The following is a 19511-nucleotide window of genomic DNA, read 5'->3' as shown; positions in this document are numbered from 1 at the left end:
TGCAATTACATATTCTACTGTGATGCACAACACAGGCTTATGGAAACAGATCAGCCATAAGAAATAAATCTGAGTTGAGAGATACCCACTTCTACATCTTAACATCAGAAATACACCCTGACTAAAGCCAGCTTGGTGAGAGGAGAGAGGAGAGAGGAGAGAGAGAAGAGAGAAAAGAGGAAGAGAGAAGAGAGAAGAGAGAAAAGAGGAAGAGAGAAGAGAGAAGAGAGAAGAGAGAAGAGAGAAGAGAGAAGAGAAAGAGAGAAGAGAGAAGAGAGAAGAGAGAAGAGAGAAGAGAGAAGAGAGAAGAGAGAAGAAGAAGAGAGATAGACGAGAAGAGAGAAGAGAGAATGAGAGAAGCTCATATGAAGAGCCTCATACTCGAAGATAGACTATCGCTAGCATAGACGAACGCTAATCGCACGCGAATCACTGAAGACTCCACTAGCAGATCAGATCTACTCCCGACGATAGCATCGCACTACTAGAAGCTCAGCAGCAGCAGACGATATAGAGAAGTAGAAGAGACGAGAAGAGAAGAAAGAAAGAGATTTCCTTCTTTCATTGAAGGGATCAGCCTCCAAGGCAACACGCTCTATGTTCTACCTTGTCACAAAAAGTGAGCTGAAATTATTATCATGTTGCATAGTGAGCCCATGCATTCTGTAGGTTTTCTCTTATTGTCAAAATAACAGGGGTAACATGGACATCAGGATTTTGCCCTGGGACAACATAGATGGCCTGATCCCAATAGCCAAACAGAACTCCACAGCTGCCTGCATAGTTGTGCCACAACAGCAATTTGGGGAGAAAGATTAGGAAAAAATTAATTACCATCTTCACAGAAACCATTTCAGGAAAAAACAGCGTATGAGGATAGAGTCTCTGAGGATAACAGAATAATTAACAAAACATCTCAATCTGATCTATGAGACACCCAGATTGGTTGAATGGAATTGAGTAAAGTCCATGTTTAGTACTGGGTCCTGAAATGAACTAACAGAATCAAAACCTAAGAAATGGATTTGATAAAAATTAAATCTGTCCTTATTTTGTGATACTCCCAACCAAATCTACTGGGTAGGATATTAATTTTCTTGATATTTTTATTTAGGTGTCTTCAATGCGAAGCAACTATAAAATGAAGGAAAGAGGATATTGCAAATATAAAGCTGATTGCCAAATTTCATTTGGGGCAGGAAATGGAAGTAAGGCAATACTATGTCTCACAAAAGTATAGTCAGCATTGGAGGTTTTTTAATTAAAAAGTAAGAAAGTTAAACTATCATCTGCAGACTGAACACTGCATTCCCCAGCTGAGACAGTTTCACCTCCCACTCTAAACTTCCTTCCTTTCGTCAGACTAATTTGTTTTGGCCTGATATCTTCCAACGTCAAGGTGAATGTTCCAAAGAAGTCTGAGGGAAAATTATTTTGGCTGGTTTTCATCTGTTCTAGCTCTACATGAAAAATACAGACTTTTTCATTAATTTTTGGAAGTATGTGTAAGAGCAACAGCAGCTACTGGCACACACCTCAAATTCAATGCAATTATTGATCACAGTAGGATAAAATACACATAAAAACTTTGGAAATATCCTTCTAATATGAAAAGCATTCAAAAAGAACATTTGCTCATCTACACAAAACTGGATTTATTGTGGGTTTTTTTAAACTTAATACAAAATGTTTCAGACAGAAACAGCTTGAAAGAACAAAAAACCAAGAAATTCTAATGCAGAAAGTGCAAAGCAATACAAAAACTGAAACCAGTGAGACTGTGGTTTCCTGTTCTTTCTGAAACAAAAAGAAGTGTCTAATATTAATTTACTCTTAAGGCTTAGCACTCCAAGACCTCATGCTCAGAGGTCAGGAGCCTCTGAGTGGTAGCTTGATGGCTTATCTTACCCTTGCTATTATCTCACATTTCCTTTTTGTGACTAATATTTCTGTGTCTTTTTGGAGAGCAAAAAGAGAGTGAGGAGCAGATCCTAAACCAGTTTGAAGTGTTCTATATTGATTGCAATGGGAAAGGCTTACAGAAAACAGGGACATGATGTTAAAGCCAAGATCTCTCTGACAGTGAATGGGACATAAAACTCCCCAAAGCTGTGTTGGTGTTTTAATACTTAATAATGTTTTAATAATATTTGCATATTATCCTGTACAATATCCATTTCCAGTGTCTGTTAGGGGACTTAGGCATATTTATAGCAGATACCTGTTGTGCCTTTGCAATGTCAGCCAGGTATTTCTTGCCATTCAACAAAATAACATTGGCTCTGCCTTAAACACGTTACTCTATCAACTTAAAAGATCAGGATGTTTCAGACCATTGCCTTTATGCCTACATATGTTCATCACATTTGTCTGAGAAGCATGAGACAGGGACTAATTTCAGCACAAATCTGTACAGTTCCCATGTACCCTGGCTATAATAATCCTGGAATCATTTACCATGGAACACATTGCTCCTGGTAGAAAGAATTGCCTCCAGCCCTACTTGTTAGGCTCCATCCACTGAAGCAAAACAATGTATGTATTTTTATTATTTTTTAAATTAGGAAGAACTACAAGGTTCATATGATTTATTCCCACAAATGCTACAGCCCAGGCCAATGTGAACTCTTGGCTATCATGGAATATCCTGACTGCAGACAATTAGGACAGCCAGAGCAATGCACACTATCCTACATTTACCTCTGCCTTCACCTCAGCTTTTAAGCTGTAGATTGGCAAAGATTAAATGTCTCCTGCACTCTTTGAACTAAACCCAAGGTCTGAACCAGTTATGTGGAGTCAGCTACAGAAATTCAGATTAATTCAGTGCAGTCAGATGGCTCTTTTTACTTTTTTTTTTCCTTTGATTCCTGGAATACAGTAATTTGTTTTTCTTCGTTCCCTGTAACTCATAATATGGTTTGGTAGGCACTTTACAAAAACATTTGGAGTTCCTGCCCCTAACCATTTAACATTAAACCAACAAATCAGGTGTGGGTTTGGAGAGGAATAAAGCACCACAATATCTATCAAACACCTAAGTTCACAATTCTACGAAATGTCAGATCTGGAAATTAAACCAAAAAGTTTCACTTTCCTAGATGAAAGCCTCAACCTTTAGACACTTCTACCCAGAAGCTCTTGTTTCTATATTAAATGTTGCCAGTTGAAAGCATCCACAGCTGAGTCCTTCTCCTTTTCATGTACACATGAAAACACATCAGTAAACAACCTCCATGTGTTGCCATTACACCTGAGCATGCCTTGCTGCTGCAATTATAACCTGACAGACAATAAATTTATGAGAAAGTCTGATTAATTCTGACATTCTCATTGTAGTAACACAAAAACCATTAAAGATATCATGCCACTGCAGAGATGTCTGTGTCACTTTGACACGATGATCTGCCTTTATCCACAGCAGAAATTTGGTTAGAAACAGTAGAGCAGCACACAAAGGAATAAAGGGATAAATGCCTTTTGCAGAGATAAAGAACAGAGGACTCTGTTCCCTTTGAATTTCTAATATTTCAGTAAACATCCTCTTTGTTGCCTTCTCAGCTGGCTGAAAATGGATTAGAAGGTGAGGATGCATAACTTCTCTATGGCCCATTATTTCTTATTATCATCCAGATGGAGCGTGGCTATTAGAGCACCACTAAAAACTCTAATGAACTGCAGTGTTGTAGATTACTAATTCTTCAACAGCATGTTTTTGTATCAATAATAGACTGTAAAAACAACAACAACCTGACTAATTAGACTGGATCAAATCTGCTCAGCTCGGCTTCCTGTCCCTCCTGTTCTGGGTGTCCGTGTGGGTGTTCAGTACTGCTGCAGCTTCCATTAAACTCCTTTCAAAGCCTCTAATCACCCATGGAATATTGCAACCATTTAGAAACATTTGTTTAAATGCCTGTAAGAAGCATTTAAACAAGAGCACATCCATGTTTAAAGCATATGAATAATTTTCTTGCTATTTTGTCTGTAATGCAGGGGAGTTTAAATCTCAGCTGCTCCTAAGACAGGAAGAAGTGGGAGGGCCCCAACATTTATCATTAAATCCTCTGTTTAGCAAAGCACTCAGAATTTAATTCATTAATATTTTCTGCTATTCCTGGGCTTGTTTGGGTTTTTAACAGGGTAAACAGAAACTTCTTTTAAGCTTGTGCTTTCATTTGCTTTGCTCCCTTAGCAGTTGGTGGAACATAAAAAAAGAGCTGCAGTGCTGGGCCCCACTCAGAAGCTTGAGAAAAAATTACTTCAAAAATATCCAAAGCAGCCTGTGGGATCTACAAAGTAAAACTGTAACCCTGCTCCAACCCTGCTCATCAACACATACACAAATAAGGAGCATCTATTGTAACTCCTGAAAAATATTAAGGAATTTCACCCAATGAAGATTTATTATTTTGACATAGAGCAATGTTTCAGACAAATCTCTCCAATTCTGTCATTTTACATCCCATTTAACAGCCAGTGCCACCCCTTGACTTCCCAGAGGAGACAGAAAGTGCAAGATGTGATGGGGCTCAGCATAGCATCACTGCCATGGAATCACACACACTCAGCCTAGCTCCTCACTGGACTGGGCTCTGCTAAAATCACCTCGTGCACAGGGCAGGGCAGGGCTGGCCAAGAACCTCCAAGGGCTGTGGCCGTGCCACAGCTTTTGTAGGGATCTCACACACCTGTCTTTCCCTTCTCTCCTCCTTCATTCATCTTCAGACAAGAAGATTTGATTACAAGATCCTTCTTGCATGACCAATCTTCACCCACACTTAATTATTTCAGACTCACAGCCATGAAATAGTTTCCTATTTTGGCACTGCTGCCAGCAGCTTTATTCTGAACTTCTTTCTTACATTATGGACTTGCCTTTTTTTTTTTTTTTTTTTCCTTTCAAGATAGATTGTGTTTGATTAACTAGAAAGTTACATTTCTTATTAGGTAAGGTGGATTTTCAATTTCAGCAGGAAATGCTTGCATCAATGAAGCTCAGTAGTAACCTTCTGTATGCCTTGATCTCCTATTCAAAAATAAGGGAGTGGAAGCAATCATCAGATTTTGTGCTTTGAAATGTTCCTGGATAAGGAGGAAGAAGGAGGAAAATGAAGCTTGTCCTTTCACCATATACAAGAAATGATGGCTTGTCCCAATGTCTTTACCAATCCGGTGTCATTCAAACATATCATGTAAAAAAAAAAAAAATTTCCATACAGGGGACCTCATTGAAATGGATGCTGAGGTTTTTACAACACACCTGCATGGATTTTAGGCATGAGCCTAAAAATGGGGCTTACCCACCTAATTCCTTCTTGCCAGTACTTGGAAGACTCACCAATAAACCTGAAATGTCAGAAATGTTTCTTCATCATGGTTTGTGGCCAGAGAACACATAAAGGTGAGTTCTCATTGAGCAACAATGAGGTCAGTGGGACTTAAAAACACACCTCGAGTTTAAAGTTCCCAGTTGAGGAAGCACTGAAGGACTGGATAAAATGAATTTTAAAATAGACAGGAATTCATCACACCTCATTCTGCCCTCCTAGCCTTTAACCTGACTTCCTTTGATCACATATGAGGCAAGAGGGATGAGGCCTGAGGGATGCAGCACCCATTCAGAGGGTGACACTGATGCTGAGTTCAGGTTGCTCAACCTTGCTCATACAATGTAAGAATCACAATTTTTCTGTAGCAACCACTATTACTGTTGGAATGTACATGCAAAACCACAAATATTGTAGGGCCATGGATATAACTGCTCCTCCCAGTGTTCCAACTTCAGGAAAAAAATCCAATTTAAGGGGCTTTTACCTCAGAACAGACCATGTTCCATCAAGGAAGAACTGACACAATTCTCTCAACATGATGCCCCTGGTACAGAGCTGGGCTCTTCCTGCAGAGGAATGCAGCCTCCACTCCATCTCCCATTGTCATATCACCATGCAGAAACCAGCAGCAGATATTTATAAACCCTTTTCCATCAACTTCATCCTATTTCAATTCTGATTACACTTCACAATGGAGCTTTGAGATGTGTTTTAATTTTCATGAGACACTTTGGATAAAATTAAATATTCTGCTCTATTAGAAAATCCTTCATGTTGTTATGCAACAAAAATGTAGACAAAGTAAGATAAAAGCTTACTAATCTTTCAACTTTTTAAAAATATCTTTTTCTATCTGTTGGTCTGCTTTTTACCTACTTGCTTAGTTTCTCCTGGAAAAAGAAAGAAATGGCTGAAAATAAAAAAATTGCTCCCAAATTTCTCTTTTTTGGTTCCTCAGACTTCAAGGAAAATTTTACTTCCATCCTTCTTCTATACTTCCAGCATGTTATATAAAAGATACAGCATTTAAAATACCCCAAACTTTAAAGAAAAAAAGGTGGGGGGGAACAAAATGTCTTATATAATTTTTTCTTTCTTTAGTATAAATGTTTATTAATGAAAAAGTCATTATGAAAACCCAGAGGCAAGAACTTTTAGCTCAGAACTATATTTCAGCTACAAAAATTTTTAAAGCCAAAACCAGTCAGGACTCCTGTACTGAAATTAATCACCAGATATTTAGGGATGGTCAACCACCTAGAAAAAGTGAGCTTTGCCAGCTTGGCCTTGCTAAGACAAGACAGGGATTTGTAGCTGTGCCTTACTCTCCCTCCAGCATCAAAGATTTTTAGGTTTGGGAGGGATCTCAAGGGAGTGCAATCCTGAGGGAGGAGCAAGGATTACCTGTAGCAATGCTCACCAATGAACTGGAGTCTACCTAATCTGATGTTGGCTCTGCCCATGATCTGCAAAGTTCTGCCCAAGCTGTAAAATTTTTGGTGGACTGGTGTTTGAATCCCTGTTTCCAACATCACTCTTTTGTTCCCTCCCAAGTGACCTGACTCCAGGCCCTCCAGGAAACACAGAAGATCAATATTTTTTCTCTTTCAAGCACACTCTTTCCATGGTAGAAATCAATCTTCATGCTCCCCTTAAGCTTCCATCAGCTTAAGCCAAAGTCAGTTCTTCCAAATGTTCCCTTGAGATCCTGCCTTGTAACACATTTTTATGATCTCCTCTCCCTCCAGCTGGTCTACAGCTTCTTTAAAGTGCTAAAAAAGAAAGGAAAAAGGTGACTACCCAGTCCTAGTCCCAGCAGAATAAATACCTTTTCAGCTTCTTTGTAGCACTGCTCCTGATACTTTCTGGAGTGAAATTTACAGGTTTTACCCCACTGCTGTGTTGCTACATTCAGTCTGCAGTCACCTATCCCTTTTCTCCTCCAATATCCTCCAAAATCCTCTCCAGCCTCACAGCAGCAGACCCAGTTATTCCATAGACTGTGCTAGACTGTGCTCATGCATTTGATTTGCCCTCTTTGCACGTGGTGCACTGCATTTCCCTCTCTTGACATTCACCTTGCTGATTTGGGGACGACGCCTTTCCAATTGATTGGGATGATTATGGATTCTGATGCTGTCATCTGAACTGCCTGCAACCCTTCCCAGAACTCTCCCAATGTGCTCTCTCTGTTCTGTCACTCATCTCTGCTAATGAAAGTGTTGAGCAGAATTACACGCAGGGCCAAAAATCTCGCTGGCAATTCCCTCCAAGTTTGACAGCGAAGCCCTTGATTATATTTTGAGAGAGATTGTTCAATCAGTTATCACCAACTTTGTTATGACTCTGTTGAGATCATCTTTCACACATTTACTGTAAGGCCACTAAGTAAAACCTGTCAGAAAGACTTCTAAAAAGTTCAGATATATTGTATCTGCTCAATTCCTTTTATTCTCTAGGCAGTTATCTTGTCAAAGAGAGAAATCAGATTAATTTGCCATGAACTCATCTTGACAAATCCATGCTGGCTGCTGGCCAGTGGAAGAAAATTAGTCTTAATCATTCATGACCAAAATATTCCTACTGAAACACAATTGAATTTGACTCAGCACTTGCAGGGATGCATAGCAGGTACCCAGGGGAGAGATGCCAGCTTGGATGCTCTCCTGTCCTTTCTCCAAAATGCAAGGGAAAGGAATTAAGGTCTTTAAGGAGGAACCCACAGTCATACTCCTACACAGAATATGCTTATTTTTCTTGGTTCTACCAAAGTTCTTGTAGAAAAAGCCACAGGAATGATGAATGAGGATGAGAGACACACAGGCTGAGTCCTCAGTGCTCAGAATGTTCAAGAGGAACATCACACGGCACTAGAGTTCAGACCTACAGCAAGGAAGCAACTAGAAAGCAAGAACTGGTATCTGTCATCTTTCATCCAATTACCTGACATCCCCCAGTACCACCAAACGTGTTACAGCACCACAGGCAGTACTGTGATAATGAAATCTCCCAGAGACTGGGGCTTTTTTTATATTTTACAAAAACAACACAAAACCCCCAGCTCTGTCAGCGTCTCTGGATGTGTGACAATGTCACATGGATTTTTAGTTCTGAAAGTCAGCCTAACAAAATTTAGTCATGAAAATCTATTTGCTGGACATGAAAATTGGTATTTTAAGGCCTGATTCAGTGGTATGATTCAAATTTTCTGCAACAGGACACTTGTTAAAACAACTTGTCTCCTCACTGAACTGCTCATCCTAACTTCCACTCCAGTTGATAAAACACAGCAATTATCAGCAAGCAAAACTGGGCCAATGTTACTGAGATGTAGGAGAAAATACCTGGTTTTCCATGGAAAGCAGGGCCCAGTGAGGAGCACATCTCCATTGATACCACACAGGACTTACCTGTTCACTGGCCTGACTTACTTGGGTAACTCTCCCTTTTAAATGCCAACCACACAGAGGTATTATCTCCTGGGTACACAAATTAACCAAGGATCTCTGTGCAGACACAGACTCAGATCACTCACTTGGCTCTCTGAAGCTTCAGAACAGGCAAACACAAAGGGGCTCCCGAGCCCCTTCCATCCAAGCAGTGTGACACCCTGGGGGTTATCTTTTATCTCAGATTTGTTTATCCCTCTAGCACAATATGCTATAAAACTAAGCTGTGTTATGTTCTTAGCCAGTCAGATATATTTGCTGATCTAGCTGGGCGAATTAAAACTTTCTGTTTCCTGAGAGATACAGTTGTTTTGAGTAATCCAGGACTACTTGATAATCCCTCTGGGACCATCTCAGGTGATTGCTTGCACTCTGTGTGTGAGCATAAATGTTCATTTTCAACATTTACGTATCATTTATTCAATAACGATTTTCAGTTGTTTTAAATAATATAGCTCAGTAGCATAAAATAACATTTCCTTCTTCATTGTTACCTCTCCCACTCACTGTCCTATCTCTCTTGATACCATAATTTCCTTAAACACATCAAGCCAATGACAATAAAAGTAAACCTTATATAAACACATGCAAGCTATAACCTTGACAAAAAAAAATCCCATAAAGCTTCCCAAGGAGGCTGTTTTACAGTTTTAAAGCTCTTTATATAAAGACACATGTTTTTGCTATAAACTAGAACCTGAATATCTAAAAATCTCCTGCTCTGACAGAATTACAGCAAAACAAGGCACATAAGGCCCCAATGTGGTGGATAAAACCAGGGGCTGGAGCATGTCCTGAGAGGGGAAACAGAGCTGGGGAAGGGTCTGGAGCACAGACCTGATGAGGAGCAGCTGAGGGAGCTGGGGGTGTTTAGCCTGGAGAAAAGAAAGATGGGAGGGATCTCATTGCTCTCTACAACTCCCTGGAAGGAGGGTGTAGCCAGAGGGTGGTAGCATCTTCTCCCAGGCAGCAAGTGACAGGACATGAGGAAACAGCCTCAAGTTGCACCAGGGGGGGTTTAGATTGGATATTAGGAACAATTTCTCCATAGAAAGAGTGTCAAGCACCAGAACAGGCTGCCCAGGGCAGTGGTAAGTCACCATCCCCAGAGATATTTAAAAGAGTTGTAGATGTGGTACTTGAGGACATGGTTTAGTGGTGGGCTTGGCAGCTTACCCCATGGTAATGGTTTGGCTCAATGACATTACAACTCTTCTCCAACTTAAACAATGATTTTACAATCTCACTCTTACACTCAAGTTCCATTAAAAAGTGGATGATGCTACATCTTTTACTCCCTAAGAGTAATTTGATTTTTTTACTGTAGGCCATTGAGCTGTGATTATACTCTTAAGGCTTTTCCAGGCAGCTGCTCAGAGAATATTGAGATTGCCAAGTTCAACTGCTGCACTGACACCAATAACCTGGCTCAAAACACTTCATCTGCCCCAGCTGTGAGACATAAGTAAGATTGGTAACAGCTAAAAGATATCACAGAAAGACCCTGATATCCTTTCTTTGAAAAGCTAATGGCACTTGGGCCATGGTTCAGCAATCCAAAAGTGTCAAAATGCTTTTTCAATGGCACTCAAGAGGGGAAATTTTGCCTTGCAAGGCAACTTCTTGTAACTTTCTGTGCCACTTTCTTCTTTTTGCACTAATGGGTAAATTTGAATGTACAGTTTTACTCTCTCCTGATTTGGATGTTGAAGAACTTATCACCTTTCTCATTGCTTGAGGATTACATCTGTTTGTAGCAGAACAGGTTGCACAGTGAAATTGTGGATATGCCATTCCTGGAAGTGTTCAAGGCCAGGGATGGAACCCTGAGCAACCTGGTAGAAAGGGTCCCTGCACATGCCAGGGGTTGGCACCCAGATGATCTTTAAGGTGCCTTCCAACCCAAATAATTTTATCATTTTGTGATTCTAAGAAACAATTAAGAGCTTGCTAGCAGGGCTATATTGTTGTTGGAAGAGACGTTCCCTCACTGGCCCCCATTTTAAGAAACTTTAAGAACAGCAAAAAAATGGCACCAGTCTTCTGCTGCCGAAGCAGTCAAACAAATCCTTCTGCAGCTCCTTGATGCAGAGCCATGTCTCTCCCACATCCCAGACCTGTGCAGGAAAAGAAACTGCCCTTCCACAGATCTGACTCTTGTAGGACGCCCTTAGGGGCAGACCTTTCAACCACAGCTAAACACTCCAGCCCATGAATTCCTACAGGTGTAAAACCTTCTCAGATTAGTATCTGTTGCTAGGAAAAATACAATTTAATCTACGTTGCTGGCAGTGATTTTTGCTGGAAGGTGCTATCTTACACACTTTCCTCAGGATCAAAAATTAAATCCTGTGGGCTCTTGGGATTGCTTGTCTGGGAGGCTGCCAGACAAGCGCTTCCCTACAACCATACAGTGTTATGTCAGCGCGTGGGCTCAGCCACTGCTGAACAAACTTGCTGGATAAACTTCCATGATTCATCCAAATGGCATTCAAGTGGCTAACTACCAAATATTGGCAGGGGGCTGCCAAACGCTGCTGGAACAATGAGAGAAGCCACTTCAACCATGAATTCGGTTTGACAGATCAATGGAGGCTTGACTGATAGCCCCTGGCACCCCAGGTCACAGCTCTGAAAGAGCTGAGCAGCAGCAAGGGGGGTGCCATGAGCAGTCAGCAGCCTCTCAGTGCTGTTTGCCAAATACAGGAGAGTTTGGGGCCAGAGGTGGCTCAGACGAGAGCACCTGACCAGTTTTAAAAAGGAAAGAGCAAGTCACAGAATCACAGAACAATGAGGTTGGAAGAGACCTCTAAGATCATTGAGTCCAACCTATGCCCTAACACCTCAACTAGATTATAGCACCAAGTGCCATGTCCAGACTTTCTTTAAACACATCCAGAGATGGTGATTTTACCACCTCCCTGGGAAGAACATTCCAGTAATTTATTATTCTTTTGGTGAAAATTTTTTTACTAATATCCAACCTGTACCTTCCCTGATGTAGCTTGAGACTGTGTCCTCTATTCTCTCTGTTTAATAAAATTAGGAGGAGGGCAGGACATCTATGTGTTTAATAGAGATAACTAACATATCAATGATATCTATATTTATGTGTCTAGCAGACACCTTCTGGTGAAACATGTCCCAGCCCATGGCAGGGAGGTTGGTACTGGATGATCTTTAAGGTCCCTTCCAACCCAAAGCATTCTGTGATTCTGGGATATCAAGAAGAACCCACCCACACTCTCCTTCATTATCTCTCCCATGAACAATAATAACTTGGGGTCCAAGTGACAGCAATTACAACTGTCACCTTTTCAAAGTTGAAAATCACAAACCTGGGTATTTTAAGAGGAAAACAAGAAGCTAGTATTTCAAGCCATTAAACTAGAAACTCCTGGAAAGAGGAATCTAGAAATTACTCCCATTTTCCAGAGGAGGTTTCCTGTACAATCACTACAACAAATTCTTCTGCTCATATGCAAAACCAATGTGAATTGCCAGGCCTGTTTTCACTATAATTTAAAACCAGTCACTGAAAAATAACATCTCTCCCACAAACATCTCCCCATAAAACTGGAGTAAATAGGAGCCAAAGTAATTATGTATATAGATAAAAGTATTTCCCTAAAGGAAGAACAACAAAGCACCCTTTGCTCAGCAATTCTGGGGCCCAATGGATAACTAAGAGATTCTTCTGAATTTTTCACAGCCTGAGAAACAGTGAATTATTCAATGCTCCCTGACACCCTGCCTTCAATGTCTCACTCTGCCCTTCTCTTGCTGCACAGATCCTCGGAGCATTTCAGTGACCAGTGGAATATACGGGATTTCTGCAACTGCCTGAATGTACATGCCAGGTCCACTCAGCTGGACAAATGAACTCCTGTAATTGCTGTATTTATGGGGCCAGACCGATGCTGCAATCTGCTCTGTGCCACTCAGAGCCATTTCACTGGTGCACATGGACAGGGCCAAACCCATTACTCCAGATTACACCAGCAGCATGAAATGTGTCAGAGACCCTCTGAGCCCCAGGCTGGGTGCTGTGCTTCAACCCAGCAGGCAGCTAAAACTCCCCCAGTCACTTGCTCACTCCCTCTCCCCCACTGGAATGGAGAAAGAATCAGGAAAACAGGCAAAACTCATGGGCTGAGATGAGCACAGCTTTGCAGGACAGAAAAGGCAGTGGGAAAAAAATAATAATAATGATAAAAGAATAGAAAAAACAAGTGATGCACAATGCTATTGCTCACTGCCTGCTGACCAGTCACCCTCCAGCTCCCCAGTTTTATTGTTTAACATGATGCCATATGGTGTGCAATGTCCCTTTGGCCAGTTTGGGTCACTGTCCCAGCTGTGTCCCCTGGTGGCTCCCTGTGCCCCCCAGCCTCCTTGCTGGCAGGGAATGAGGAGCTGAAAAGTCCTTGACTTCATGCAAGCACTGCCCAGCAACAGCTAAAACCTCAGTGTTCTATCAACATTATTCTCATTCCAAATCCAACACACAGCACTGTACCAGCTACTGGGAAGAAAATTAACTCTATCCCTGCCTATACAAGGACTTTGGGAAGCTGGCTGCTGTTCTCACAGTGAAAGTACAGGAAGGAAGAAAGCATATGACTGTACTGTTGTTGTTTAAACATTCACACTTGCTCCTTAAAAAAACCCATCTCTCCTGAACTCTTCAAGCTATTTCACCCAACCACACTGCCACCTTCCCCAAAATGCTTTCTCCCTTTTTATTTTCTGCTTGCTAAAGGCCTGGCTGTGCTGAGTTGCAGGATAGTGATAGTGGTGTATGCACCAAAAATTTCTTTCTGCTCTCTTTCATGGTACAATTTGGGGATTTTTGGTGTTTGGGGGTTTTTTGGGAGCAGTTGTTGTTGTTGGTTTCTTGGGGGTTTTTGGTGTTTTTTTTGCGAAAGACACAACCCCCAGTCAGTTTTACATCTGCATCTATGGCTGTGCTGCAGGAGCCTTAGAGCTGCTTGTGGACAGAAGTAGAGCCACACAGCAGCACAGGCTGAGATTTGGTTTGGAGGCTCTGAGCTGACAGAAGATAATGAGGGGTTTACAACAAAGGTCCTTCCTGAATGATAAATGATTCCTGGTGCATTCGAAGGATCTGACAGACCTACCTATTTGTTCTGCTCTGCACAGAGAGGGGATGAAATGACCTAGATCAACACAAAAGGCACTACAAAAATCAGATTTTCAATGCATATTCAGCAACTCTAGGCAGCAAATGCACAATAGGTATTTAAACAACAACCCTTGTAAAAACCTTGCTCCCTTGTCATAGGATGCTTTGTTGGCTATTTTTAGCTTTTCAAGTGTCAAGAAGCAATGGAAAAAAATATTGCTGAACAGCACTGGACACCAAGATAAACCAAGTGAGGCAAAAAGAAATCTGAAGCAAGCTCCACAAGATGAGGTTAAGTTATTCAAAGCTCTCTTTCCTGCAAGACAGGTGATGCATTTCAGCTTAAATATCCCACTCGATCTGTCCTCAGTGAACAAGCAAGTGACAAGCTGCCAATCCAGCTGAAAAGCTCCCCATCCATCAGGGCTTCCCCCGCCCCTGCCCCACACCAAGCAATGCTTCATCAGCACCTACAGAATCTGAATCTGCCTATTTTTAACAAGAACACCATCCTGCAATCCTGCCCACCAGAAGGATTTGAAAATCTCTCCAAATACTCCTCCCAGGTCCTGAAAACTTTGCCAGCATGAATAGGAAACTTGGGGCTTTCAGAACAAGCTGCAGCTCACTGACAAGGCTGGCAAGATTTCCTTTCCTATCTGCAGTTTGCATGAGTAGGCAGCTGGGATTGTGATGAATTACTATCTCTGATTCCAGTGCTAAGTTTAAAACATTTATTTGGCATAGTCTGTTAGGAAAAAAAAACCACTGCCAATAACAGCTATTGGTATTAGCAAACTTCTTCAGGAGAACTACCAAAGGTATTTCACAGCTTCTCCCTGCTTACAACAGGAGCGTGTTTGTGGAGCAGACATATTTATTGACTGAACTGTAATTGAATTTTACTGAATGTTTATCTCAAAACACTGTTTCAAAAGAGAAACTAAATAATTTTAGTTTGAAAATAACTCAGTTCTTAGTTACACCTTTTCATGAGGCCAAATCCTTCTCCTGAGCTCAGTGGACACTGAATGCCTGGGAAATTGTATTTTCCATCAGCTATTTGTTGTGCCTCCCTGTTTCATTTTGGAGCTCAGAGTGCCAGGCTTTCAGCAGCTGGCTCTGAAAAGCATGTCTATACAATCCTGCAGGTCTGATCTCTCTGCACAAATATTGCAAATATTAAGCCCATGACCAGTGCCTGTTCCAAAGCTGGTTTATTTTCTAACCAGTGGAAAAAGATCAATCAAGGTTTGGATTTCAGTCAGGAGCACTCATCACACTGATGTGCATGGATTAGAAATCTTTAAATCTGCACTGATGTTGTTGCTGAAGATTCACTTTTTGATGGTAATTGAGCACTTTTACTTGTAAATTTACTTGTAATAAACCAAAAAGGTTTCTCCTGTCTGTAGCCTTCCTGCCTGCCACGGTGCTTTTCACTCCACAAGGGAGGGCACGTTTATTTTGGTGTTATTATTTTGATGCAATAAACCACTCAGTATTCCTTTTGCCACAGTTCTTAAATTTTAGATTCTACTTTGACTTTGTCTAAAAGCCTATAATCCTACACACAATTTCCCAACTGCTAAATTCACAGTTGCCACTTACAAATTTGATGTGAATATTTAGTAATTTTGTAGGTAACACTTATGGAAATTATTAGCCAGTGTCACATACACAGGCTGCTGTCAGTGTCAACTTTGATTCTGCTACTTTGTATTCCCCATTTAAATATGAGTTTCAGAGATGAAAAAGCAAGGAAGCAACCCACCTAGAACTGACACAAAGCAGGTTACAATCTCCCCTTCCTCTTCACCTGCTGAGGCCATGCATGTATTTTGTTCCTGTTGTTATCATCACAAACAGTAATAGTGGCATTCATCATGTTTTTATGGCTCTCATCACACCCTAAGGCATTTACCACTTAGCTTTTTCTGTCAAATCCCCCTCAATAGGACAACAGAAGTCCCCACAAAAACAAACAAAAAAACCCACAAAAAATCCATACACAAAACAAAACAAACAAAAAACCAAATCACACCAAACCAAACCAAAACATTAAAAAAAAAACCAAAAAAAAAAAAAAAACAAAAAAAGGGAAACAAATATTACAATGTATAAAAATGTTCTATATCCACTTTATTCTCCAAGTCCCCAGGTTCTGTAAATACCACAAATCAGTGTCAACAAACAGCATATCAGCTCCTATGGGCTTTTGATTACCTATCTGCAGTAGCTCACTAGTGCTCTGGCTTGGGGATTTGCTTTTTATGGACTTGGAAATGTTTTGCAACACATCAACCCATCATGTAATGATGGTGTTCAGCAGAAATGTCATTGCACCATGCTGCAAGACTCCTAAAATTGCAAACTCTCTTTTTAAAAAGCATTTTAAAATCTCCAAACAAATATATTTAATCTTCTAAAGATCTAGAAAGACTGTGGCAAGAAAACTTCCTTTTTATAGTTCAGTATTTCTCAGAGATGAGCTCTAAGTGTTAGCTGAGATAATTATCAGAGAGATTATGCAGATCTTATTATCAAAAGGTTTTGTTTGCTCTCTTGTTACATAACTGCTTAGTGTTTGCATGGTGCTCAGGAAATAGAAAGCACCACAGAAATGCCACGAGTTATTGATTTAACAGAAAAATAATTCTCCAAATGGTATTAACATTTTAAGTTGTCTCTACTATATTTTGAAGATTTCTGATTATCTGTAGAGTCCCTCAGTGACGTAACCTTGGCAGCACACGAAATGAGGGTTGTGCCTTACCACTCCTGATTTTGGACTATTTCAGCAGAGCTGTGAAACAGCAGGAAGAAAAAAAGGTGCAATACATTGTCTCATCAGTTCCTTCCCTTCCAGCTTTGCTGATGACAAAGGCCACCATATTCAGAAGATAAAGCAGGATTTATATCTCAAAGCAGTGCCATAAAGTAAACAGTCAATTTATGGAATCACTAAATGTTTCAAGAATTGGATAAAACCCCATCAAACAATTCCAGGCTTGTGTAAGTTTATAAGCAAAACTCAAGACTACCTGAATTCAAATACACTTAGTAACTTTTAACCAAATTCTAGCAAAGACCTTACAAACATGATAAAAGCCATCTTTAAAGTGTAAAGATGAGGCCCCAAGTATCAACTTGCCATTGGGCACACTTATGTACCCAGACCAGTTAGCCTTGCCAGCAATTTAAAAGGTACAGCAACTACATAATTTCAATACCTGTTTTCAAGAATTCCAAGTTCATTTCATGATTATTTATAGGTAACACAGGTGTATTTAGGATGACAAGAAAGCTTAAAGCATGTGCACTATACAAGAATCACACAGAATCACACAAGGAATAATGAGGTTGGAAGAGACCTCTAAGATCATCAAGTCCAAACTATGCCCTAACACCTCAACTAGACCATAGCACCAAGTGCTATGTCCAGACTTTTTTTAAACACTTTCAGAGATGGTGATTCTACCCCCTCCCTGAGAAGAGCATTCCAGTACTTTATTATACTTCTGGTGAAAAATTTTTTCCTAATATCCAGCCTACACCTTCCCTGGCATAGCTTGAGACTGTGTCCTCTACAAGCATGGTACCAGCCACAGAACCACTCTTAAACACAAGAAAATCAGATTTTACTTACAGCCAACCATCATCATGGCCACCGAAAAAATCTTCTCCCCATCGGTGGTAGGTGCTATGTTCCCAAATCCTATGGTTGTAAGGCTTGTCATGGTAAAGTAGAGGGAGGATATGTACAAGGAGTCTTTGCTGGGCCCTCCTTCCCACTGGCCCGAGCCCGTGGTGTTGTAGCGATATGGGGTCCCGATGCTCAGGGCCAGCTGGTAGAGCCAGCTGTCTGTTTTGATGGTGTTGGTCAGTTCATCAATCACTTCATAGTCCCCAATGCTGTACCAGATGCAGGCCAGCCAGTGGGCCACCAGCCCAAACACACACACCAGGAGCACCAGCACAGCAGCACCGTATTCCAGGTAATGGTCCAGCTTCCTGGCCACCCGACCCAGCCGCAGAAGACGCACCACTTTTAAGGAGCTGAAGAGGCTACTGATTCCCTGGAAAGGAATAAAAAGCATTATTTGATCTGAAATATCCTACTGGTTAGCACTGAAGGCTATACAGCAATTCCTGCATCTGCTTAAAATCTTTCTATGTAATTTTTCAGGCCTCAGATAACAGGATACCAGATCAAACCCTCCTGTCCCTCCAGTGCTTTTGTCCTCGTCAGCCTAAATTGAGTTTGGCACTCACTAGGTGGATAAATTACTTTGTTCAAACTCAGTCTTTCAAAGCAACAAAAGGGTTCTGTAGAATCCAAAGTGGAAACAGCAAGTTTATTACAAAAGGTGTGGTTCAATGCTTCACCAGTTTGAAGCAAATTGGAGACTCTTTTGACCTCAAGAAGATAAAAGGAAATGGAAGAGGAGTCACAGATGGAACTACACGCCCCCTGTGGAGTCTTCCTAAAGTTGCCCAGGGAACAGCCTTCTGTTAAATCCAAGCAGAGAATTGTTATTCTGGCCAAAATGGGGGCACACCTACTTTAAGAACCCTCAATATTAAGAGATGCTTGAGAGAAACATCAAAATATAATCACAGTGGGAAACTCAGAGAAATCTGCCTATTGCTACTCTCATCCACCAAACAGGAGCTGAGTAACTTCCTCCAGTACAACACTCTCCACCTCTTATTATCCTTCAAACATAACTCTGGGTATTTTGTTATTTACAAGAAGTCTCACTGACTGAACATGGAATTAAACAACTGTGGGCACATCACCATCCTGAGCAAGGGAAATATGGACCACAAGGCACATGCCTTTGCATACAGGGTTAATTTCCTTTCCAATCAACATATTCAAGATATTTTCCTAAAGCTAGTATTGGTGCAGTGTTGTTGTTTTTTTCTGACACCCAAGATAGATGACACACAAATAAATGGAAATACAAATATTTAGGGAATAAGAGCACAAGGACCATCAGAAAGTTAATAGAAACATCTGAGAAGGGATGAGAAATGTGTATGTCCTTCTCAATGCACAAATGGTTTGGGAGTTTAGAGATGCAGAAAGAGAACAAAAATATGCTCTTGATCTACTGCAATCCCATGATATAACTAACTTGTGCATTAAATTAACTAGTGGCTCAAAATAGAAGGTTTGTAAAGGAAGGTTTCTAATATAAAACATTCAGAAACTGAAGACATTTAATTTAAAGTAGAAATTAAGACATAGAAAGCAATGAGGCAAACATTCCTAGTTACTGTGCCAAGATTAAATTGCCCTTTTCTATGCATCATTATCAAATCAGTCTAGTCAAAACACTGGCTAATTATATTATCAAACAGTAAAAGACTGCAGTTTCTGGAGTTTTCCATACCAGAAAAACATTTGTCTCTTTTGCACCTCTGTTTCTCCTTCTTTTGCACCTTCCTTCTCTTTTCCCAGCATTTGAAGGGTAACATACATCTGATATTTCTAGATGTAATCTGTTTGGCATAGTTCTTGTATGCTTTTCAAATCCTGTTGGAATGTGTTTCAGATCCCCAAATCCTTAATAA

At 40.7% G+C, this 19511-nt stretch overlaps 1 protein-coding gene across 1 annotated transcript in view; it reads right to left on the bottom strand.

The window, feature by feature from the left end:
• Positions 1–19511, bottom strand: part of KCNH5 (potassium voltage-gated channel subfamily H member 5) — a 149774-nt gene that overhangs the window by 72776 nt on the left and 57487 nt on the right. The window contains exon 7 of the mRNA XM_050975248.1: positions 17578–18007. Within this exon, the coding sequence (XP_050831205.1) occupies positions 17578–18007 (430 nt within the window). The remainder of the gene's footprint in view (positions 1–17577; positions 18008–19511) is intronic.

Source organism: Serinus canaria, chromosome 5 (genome assembly GCF_022539315.1).
Source record: "Serinus canaria isolate serCan28SL12 chromosome 5, serCan2020, whole genome shotgun sequence".
Classification (NCBI taxonomy): Eukaryota; Metazoa; Chordata; class Aves; order Passeriformes; family Fringillidae; genus Serinus; species Serinus canaria.
The sequence above is the reverse complement of the archived record's forward strand: the minus strand, read 5'-3'. Positions and strand labels throughout refer to the sequence as shown.